The following is a 9,702-nucleotide window of genomic DNA, read 5'->3' on the forward strand; positions in this document are numbered from 1 at the left end:
TGGGCCAATTATAGTAATTTATCTGGAGGCAAATATATATATTAAATGTGCTTCTTTTTAGTCCACATTGAAAATCTAAATCTAAAATTTAAATAAAACTGGGAAATAAAATAAAAATCCTTATGAGGTAAAATTAACAACACAAACATTTGAAGTCCATGTCAGCTCGAGTGCATGCTGTCATTATATGTAATGACAGCATATATATATATATGTATATATATACATATATATATATATATATATATATATATATATATATATATATATATATATACAGTAGTGTGCAAAAATCTTAGGCACATAAGATGTTTCAAAAAAACATTTGTCTTATGGTGGTTATTTATATCTTCAGTTTTAGTGTGTCAATAGGAAACAATAAGACATTCCTTTTGTAAATAGAATATAAGAACAGGGAGCCCTGCAACAGATGGCATGGCTCCCACAGAGCCCCCCATTGAAGACATCATCACTCATTTTTCACAAATCCCTAAAATGTATGCAGACTGTATATACTGTATATGTATACTCTCAATGAGCACTTTATTAGGAACACCTGTACACATACTTATTATCTAATTAGCCAATCATGCGGCAGCAGTGCAGTTAATAAAATCATGCAGATATGGGTCAGGAGTTAATGTCAGGAGATCAGAATGAGGAACAAATCTGATCACAGTGATTTCGCCCATGGCATGATTGTTGTTGCCTGACGGGCAACTGCTGATCTCATGGCATTTTCACGCACAACAATAGAGTTTACTCAGAATGGTGCTAAAAACAAAAAACATCCAGCGAGCAGCAGTTCTGTAGACGGAAACACCTCGGTCAACAGAGAATGGCCAGATTGGTTCGAGCTGACAGAAAGGCTACGGTAACTCAGATAAACACTCTATCACTGTAATAACTGTACAATTGTAGTGAGCAGAATAGCATCTCAGAATTCACAACACATCATACCTTGAGGCAGAGGGGCAACAACAGTAGAAGACCATGTCTGGTTCCAATTCTGGCAGCCAAGAACAGAAAGCTGTGGCTGCAGTGTGCACAGGCTCACCAAAACTGGACAGTTGAAGACTGGAAAAATGCAGCCTGGTCTGATGAATCTCGATTTCTGCTGAGGCACACAAATGGGTCAGATTTTGGTGCCAACAGCATGAATCCATGGGCCCAACCTGCCTTGTGTCAACAGTCCAGGCTGGTGTAATGGTGTGGGTAATGTTTTCTTGGCACACTTTGGGCCTGTTAATACCAACCCATCATCACATGAATGCCACAGACTATTTGAGTCTTGTTGCTAATCATGTGCATCCCTTCGTGGCCACAATTTACCCATCATCTAATGGCTACTTTGAGTTCACTGTTCTTCGGTGGCCTTCCTTGTCACCGGATCTGAATCCAATAGAACACTTCTGGGATGTGGAAGAATGGGAGATTCGCAGCATGAATGTGCAGCTGACAAATCTGCAGAAGTTGCAGATGCAATCATTTAAAAATGGACCAGAATCTCAAAGGAATGTGAACATCTTGTGGAATCCATGCCACAAAGAATTGTGGCCCTACCCAGTATTAGTATAGTGTTCCTAATGAAGTGCTCAGTGAGTGTGTGACAGATACTGGTGGCCAAAAGTTTGGAATAATGTACAAATTTTAGTATTATGGAAAGAAATTGGTACTATTATTCACCAAAGTGGCATTCAACTGATCAAAATGTATAGTCAGGACATTCAGGAACAGTCAGAATAGTCAGGACATTCATTGGGGCAGTGGTGGCTCAGTGGTTGAGGCTCAGGGTTACTGACCAGAAGGTTGGGGGTTCAAGCCCCAGCACCACCAAGATGCTACTGTTGGGCCCTTGAGCAAGGCCCTTAACCCTATCTGCTCCAGGGGTGCTGCATCATGGCTGACCCTGCACTCTGACCCCAGCTTAGCTGGGATATGTGAAAACTAATAAATTTCACTGTATATATGCAAAAAACTGTGTATAATGTGTGACCAAAATAAAGGATTCTATTCATAACATGAAAAATTACTATTACAATTTGAAACAAATTATTTCAGAACTTCTTAAATTACTTTAGTGTTGTCATCAAAAAATCCTCCATGTACAACAATGACTGCTTTGCAGATCCTTGGCATTCTAGTTGTCAGTTTGTCCAGATACTCAGGTGACATTTCACTCCAAGCTTCCTGTAGCACTTGCCATAGATGTGGCTGTTTTGTCGGACACTTCTCATGCACCTTATAGTCTAGCTGATCCTACAAAAGTCAAATAGGGTTAAGATCCATAACAGTATTTTCCAATTATCTGTTGTCCAATGTCTGTGCTTCTTTGCCCACTGTAAACCTTTTCTTTTTGTTTTTCTGTTTTTTAAAAGTGGCCTTTTCTTTGCAATTCTTCCCATAAGGCCTGCACCCCTCAGTGTTATCTTTACTGTTGCACAGCGAGTAGAATTCAATGAAGCTGTCAGCTGAGGACATCTGAGGCGTCTATTTCTCAAACTAGAGACTCTGATGTACTTATTCTTTTTTTAGTTGCACATCTGGCCTTCGATATCTCTTTCTGCCCTTGTTAGAGCCAGTTGTTCATTGTCTTTGAGGACTGTAGTGTACACCATTGTGTGAAATCTTCAATTTTTTGGCAATTTTAAGTATTGTATAGCCTTCATTCCTCAAAACAATAATTGAATGATGAGTTTGTAGAGAAAGCTGCCATTTTTGACCTAATATTGGCCTTAAGACATGCCAGTGTATTGCACACTATGGCAACTCAAAAACAAACACAAAGACAATGTAAATTTTCATTTAATGAACCAAATGCAGTTGAAATCAGAAGTTTTCTTCTTATTTCTTATAGCATCTTATACAAATACATTTCAGTTTTTCACAATTCCTGACATTTAATCGTAGAAAACATTCCCTGTCTTAAGTCAGTTAGGATCACTACTTCATTTTAAGAATGTGAAACTTCGATGGACGTGTTGTCCTTCACGTGGTTAATGCGCATGCTTTTCTTTTTTTATGTTTGTTTGGTTCGTAGGGAAGTTTGTGGTTTGATTGTTGCACTAATTTTAGAATGTTATCTTTGTAATTTTATTTTTGTCACAATCTATTTTTTCTAATATGTCAAAAAAATGTAAAATGTTAATATGAGTGGATTGTCGCTCTCCACATGGAATGTGAATTGGTTGGGGCACCTCATAAAAAGAAGGAAGGTTATTTATTTTCTTAAACATATGACATATTTTATAGTTTTTCTTCAAGAAACACATCTTTCCCCGCAGGCAGCTGAAAAATCTGGGAAGATATGGGGTGGGCATGTTTTCTTTAGTGCTGTCTCAAGTAAGAGCAGGGGAGTTATTACACTGATAAGTTAACATCTATAATACAAATGTCTCAGTAAAGATTAATTAGGAAGAGTCATTATTGTTTTAGCAGATATTCAGGGAAAAGGTTGATTTTGGCTGATATTTACACATTAACGCTGATGAGATCTTGAAGTGATGTTGCTAGCCGCTGGCACCCCTCATGATATAATATTGGGAGGAGTATTTAATCTATTGATGGACTCAATCCTTGATCATAGTGAAGCAAACATGTGTAAGCCCCCTAGAGAAACATTTACACTTCACAGGATATGTACAAATCTTGGTCTTACAGATATTTGGAGACTTTTGAACCCATCTGGTAGGGACTATACATCTTATAGATCTGAAGCATCGAATGTCGCCTGATGGCCTCAGAGAATTGACCGCTTGAAATACAGATAAAATACTATTTTGGAAGGTGGAGTTTTGGCTATTCAGGGCAAGCTTTTGGCTAGATATATAAAGCAGAGGGAGTTTTTTTCTACCATTCTACAAAATCTGTTGGTGGTGAAATTTGTCCCACAGCCATTGATATTAATAATGCTTTTAAAGATTTCTATGTTGATCTATATAGTTCCACATCTTCGTCTACTGATATTCGATATTACAGATATTTGAAACTTTGTGGAACCCTTATAACTCCCTAAACTGATGACTGAGCAAAGAAATTATCTTGATTTGGAGATAAACTTGTAGGAGCTTGGCAAGGTAATTAAGGCCTTGCCTACAGCCAAGGCTCTGGGGCAGATGGCTTTGCTGCTGAAATTTGTATATCTTATGCTACCCAACCATGACACAAGCCCAGATCAGTCTGATTCTTAAAAAGGACAAAGATCCAAGGGAGTGTAAGAGTTACCATCCATTTTCCATGATCCAGCTAGATGTAAAAATATTGTCAAAAATTCTGGCTAACCGATTAAGTAAAGTTATGACATCTCTTAAACATATCAATCTGGTGGTGTTTATTCCCCATTATTGTTGCCCTGGGACCATTAGCAGCCACGATAAGAAGGGAAGATGATTTTCCAGGGGTGGTGGCAGGAGGTATGGCACATAAGCTTTTGCTTTACACAGATGATATTTTATTATTTGTCTCCGACCCCATTAGATTTATACTTTGCCTCCATAGAGTTATTCATTCCTTTTCTAAGTTCTCAGGATACAGAATCAATTGGTCTAAATCCAAAGCTTTGGCTCTGACAGTGTATTGCCCAGTAACAGCTTTCCAGCTGGGCATCTTCCAGTGGCCCAAACAGGGCATTAATATTTGAGTATTTTATTCCAAGCAAATTTGTTAATTTTTGTTAATTTTGACCTTTTAATAAAAAGTTTTTTTAGCAATGTGGGCAGGTGGGCTTCATTACATTTTTCTATGATTGGGAAGGTTAATAGTATTCAAATTAATTGTATTCCAAAATGTAACTACCTGCTACAATCTCTCACTGTAGATGTCCCCCTCTCTTATTTCAAGTAATTTGATAGCATAGCGAATCATTAATTTGGAACGGCAAGCGTCCTATATTACATTTTAATAAGATTCATAGGCCGATTGACAAAGGTGGGCTAGGCCTACCCAAGATTTTGTTTTATTACTATGCATTCGGTCTCAGATATTTGGCTCGTTGGTCGATTTCACCTGAAAGAGACCCTCCCTGGTTTTGTATTGACCAGGAATTTCTTGCCCCTATTTCACCATTGCAAAGCCTTTCTATCAAACTAATCGGAGAAGTTAAGTTACACCCATTATCTCACATTTGCACTCGGTATGGACAAAAGTGTCCAGAGAGTTTAATTCAGACATTTATTTAAATGTTGCCTCAATTATATGGCTGAACCCTAAATTATGTATTAATAAGTCCCCTTTCAGTTGATTGTGAGGGGGTTTACTACATTCTGTGTCTTATACGAGTGTTGAGATCTTTTGAAAATTTGGTTCAACATTTTGGGATTCCCAGATCTCTGTTCTATAGGCATTTACAGCTGTCACCTGCTCTGAATTTTTTTTGGGAGTAGTAGTTTCATCAGACCAGAGGAGATTTCTCCAAAAAAATGTTCTTTGTCCCCATGTGCACTTGCAAACTGTAGTCTGACTTTTTATGCCAGTTTTGGAGCATTGACTTCTTCCTTGCTGAGCAGCCTTTCAGGTTATGTTGATATAGGACTCGTTTTACTGTGGATATAGATATTGGTCTACCTGTTTCCTCCAGCATCTTCACAAGGTCATTTGCTGTTGTTCTGGGATTGATTTGCACTTTTCGCACCAAACTACGTTCATCTCTAGGAGAAAGAATGCATCTCTTCCTGAGCGGTATGATGGTTGAGTGGTCCCTTGGTGGTTATACTTGCATACTATTGTTTGTACAGATAAACATCGTAACTTCAGGCACTTGGAAATTTCTCCCAAGGATGAACCAGACCACACATTATTTTTCTGAGGATTTGGCTGATTTCTTTTGATTTTTCCATGATGTCAAGCAAAGAGGCACTGAGTTTGAAGGTAGGCCTTAAAATACATTCACAGGTACACCTCCAATTCAGTGCACCTCCTATCAGAAGCTAATTTTCTATAGGCTTGAAATCATTTTCTGGAATTTACCAAGCTGCTTAAAGGCACAGTTAACTTAGTGTATGTAAACTTCTGACCCACTGGAATTGTGATTATAGTCAATTAAAAGTGAAACAATCTGTCCATAAACAATTGTTGGAAAAATTATTTGTGTCATGCACAAAGTAGATGTCCTAAACAACTTGCCAAAACTATAATTTGCTAATATAAAATCTGTGGAATGAGTTTTAATTAGTTAAGTTTACAGGTGCATCTAAAAATATTTGAATATTGTGGAAAAGTTAATTATTTTTACGTAATTTAATTTAAAAAGTGAAACTTTCTTATATTCTAGATTCATTACACATGAAGTGAAATACTTCTAGCCTTTTTTTGTTGTAATCTTGATGATTACAGCTTACAGCTCATGGAAATCAAAAATCCAGTATCTCAAAATATACAGAAATGTTGACCTTCTGAAAAGTATGCTAATTTATGCACTAAATACTTGGTCGGGGCTCCGTTTGCACTAATTACTGCATCAATGTGGCGTGGCATGGAGGCAATCAGCTTGTGGCACTGCTGAGGTGTTATGGAAGCCCAAGTTGCTTTTATAGTGGCCTTCAGCTCATCTGAATTGTTGGGTCTGGTGTCTCTCATTTTCCTGTTGACAATACCTCAAAGATTCTCTATGGGTTTCAGGTCAGGCAAGTTGGCTGGCCAATCAAGCACAGTAATACCATGGCCAGAAAACCAGTTACTAGTAGTTTTGGCAGTGTGGGCAGGGGCCAAGTACTGCTGGAAAAGGAAATCAGCATCTCCATAAAGCTTGTCAGCAGTTGGAAGCATGAAGTGCTCTAAAATCTCCTGGTAGACAGATGCATTGACTCTAGATTTGCGAAAACACAGTAGACCAACACCAGCAGATGACATGGCACCCCAAATCATCACTGACTGTGGAAACTTCACACTGGACTTCAAGCTACTTGGATTCTGTACCTCTCCACTCTTCCTCCAGACTCTGGGACCTTGATATCCAAATTAAATGCAAAATTTACTTTCATCTGAAAAGAGGACTTTGGACCACTGAGCAATAATGGTTTGCAGAAATTTGTGCAAAACAAGCCCCAAAAACAAATGAACACTTTTCAGTGTTAGGGGGGCAGTGGTGGCTCAGTGGTTGAGGCTCAGGGTTACTGACCAGAAGGTCAGGGGTTCAAGCCCCAGCACCACCAAGATGCCACTGTTGGGCCCTTGAGCAAGGCACTTAACTCCAGGTTGCTCCGGGGGGATTGTCCCTGCAATAACTGCACTGTATGTCGCTTTGGATGAAAGCGTCTGCCAAATGTGTAAATGTAACACTTTTCAGAAGGTCAATATTTCTGTATTATAAATTCTTTATTCTAATATTTTGAGATACTGGATTTTTGATTTCCATGATCTATACGCCGTAATTATCAAGATTACAACAAAAAGGCTTGAAAGTTTTCACTTTATGTGTAATGAATCTAGAATATATAAAAGTTCCACATTTTGAATTAAATTACGGAGAAAAAAAAATGATATTCTACTTTTTGGAGATGCACCTGTTCTTACACCTAAGTGTATGTAAACTTCAACTATAGCTTTCAACAGTGTTTGATATAATGGCAAGTGATTTTTCTAGTACCAAATTAACAATTAACATGATTCTCAAGGATAAGGTGTTTGAGTGATGGCTGCTGGAAATGGGACCTGTCTAGATTTGATCAAAAACAACTTTTTTTCAAATAGTGATGGTGCTGTATTTATTTTATTTTTTTTTACATGATTAATGTCCTGACTATACTTTGTGATCAGTTAAATGCCACTTTGGTGAATTAAATACCAATTTCCTTCCGAAACAGCAAATTCTGTACATTATTCCAAACCTTTGGCTGCCAGTGTGTGTATATATATATATATATATATATATATATATATATATATATACACACACACACACACACATTACATTTAAAAAAAGGAAAATAACAAGTAGGATTTGAAACTTTTGGACCTCACTGTATTCACATATTTATTTATATATATATTTTTTTTACATTTTCAGAAAGCCAGCAATGTAAATGGAGGCTGTGTTTTCATTGAGATAATGCTTGAGAATAACTACACTGCTTGGATGTCAGCGCGCTATGTGGGCTGGTACGTAAGCTTCACAAAAAGGGGCCGACCGCGCAAGGGCCCCAACACGTTACCCAACCAGCGAGACGTGCATTTCATGAAACGCTTCCCTCCTGGGGAGCAGCCCAACCTACAGTCCTGCAACTTTACCACGGTCAGCAAGAGGAGCAAAAGAGTCCAGCAGACCTCTACATCTCCTCAACCACTCCCATAATACAACATGCCCCCTACGACACTGCATTTTAATGAGCACTGATAGGAGAATTACTCTAGGAGCTTGTTTGCAAAGACTATTTCTTACAAAGACAGATAAACTAGACACACTATCCTTTAAAATGTGATTAGGTTAGATGTAGGACCGACCTCCCATTATAAGTCACAGTCAAAGGATGAGGTTGCTTAAACACTGTGTAATCATGCAAACATAATCAAGACTCCTGGGCAAGTGTCCAATAACTAAACCCTGACTACAAGGGGACCAAGCACTTCAGGCCAAAGAATTCCTCTCTACTGTCCAGTGCCACAGCCTTGTCCCACCTTTAAAATAAGTATCTGACAAGTTAAGTCAAGTGCTTTTCTTATGTGAACTGCAAACATGGAAGCAATTCATTGACAGCAAAGCCTGAAAGACCTGCAAGTTCATATTTAATACACATCAACTAAAACCTGTGGACTTGGATGTTTCTTGAAAAAAAAAGGAAATAAAAGTAATCTGCTACTTAAATGGAAAGTTCACTCAAACATGAAAATGGCCATCATTTTAAGATTTTAGGAAAGCCATTCTCACATTCTCTTTCATCGCAACTTTTTGCTATTACATGAAAGTGAATGGTGACTGAGGCTGTCATGCTGGTTTTCATCAACTTTTGTATTCCACTGAAGAAAGTCTGTTTTGGAGGAACATGAGGGTGAGTAAATGATGACAGAATTTCTCATCTTTGGGTGAACAATTCATATTTAACCATATGTAGCCTTGGGCCTATAAGAGCCATGAGATTGTAACAAAGAACTAAAGTTCATCAGAATGTATTTATTAATAGACAGTGGACACTCCTGGTGAAAGTTTGTTTGGGTTTTGCCTCAGATGTAGCTTCTGTTGTCTTTGGTGATTACATCACGGTCACAAGGAGCATTGAGGGCTCCACAAATGTATCATGGGGGGCTGCTTTTCCACAATTGGGCCAAACGGTTCTTAGCACAGTAACAGTTCCAATAGCATTTCCTCTTCAGCATGGTTCAGGTACGGGACGATTACAAACCGTTTGCTAACCATACTCAGAACAGTATTTTCTGACGTGGCGGCTCATTATTGGTCACTTGCCCAGTCAGTCTATTTTAATCCTGATTTTGCAGTACCACAGTGAAAAAGGAGCCGCAACCATGGCAATTATCCTGGATCGGTATGGAATGGTGCAAAAAGGGTATAGCTACAGGCATAGCTCCTAAAGGGGCATGAGCTCCAAATCACAATTAAAGATATATGGAGCCCCTAACCTAACACTTTCCCTAACCTTAACTCTTTTGGAGTTGGCACAACCCTCTTTTGGAGATTCCACCCCCATTTGGAGGTCGCCGGCCTTCAGCTATACCAACTTGAATCTTTCGACTCGATGGTGGAAAAGCACATTA

At 38.5% G+C, this 9,702-nt stretch overlaps 1 protein-coding gene across 1 annotated transcript in view; it reads left to right on the forward strand.

The window, feature by feature from the left end:
* Window positions 1–8,722, forward strand: part of LOC127636946 (fibroblast growth factor 18-like) — an 11,265-nt gene extending 2,543 nt beyond the window's left edge. The window contains exon 5 of the mRNA XM_052117750.1: window positions 8,003–8,722. Coding sequence (XP_051973710.1) covers window positions 8,003–8,287 — 285 coding nt within the window. The 3' untranslated portion in view covers window positions 8,288–8,722. The remainder of the gene's footprint in view (window positions 1–8,002) is intronic.
* Window positions 8,723–9,702: the final 980 nt, after the last annotated feature.

The sequence above is a fragment of the Xyrauchen texanus genome, chromosome 44 (assembly GCF_025860055.1).
Source record: "Xyrauchen texanus isolate HMW12.3.18 chromosome 44, RBS_HiC_50CHRs, whole genome shotgun sequence".
NCBI lineage: Eukaryota > Metazoa > Chordata > Actinopteri > Cypriniformes > Catostomidae > Xyrauchen > Xyrauchen texanus.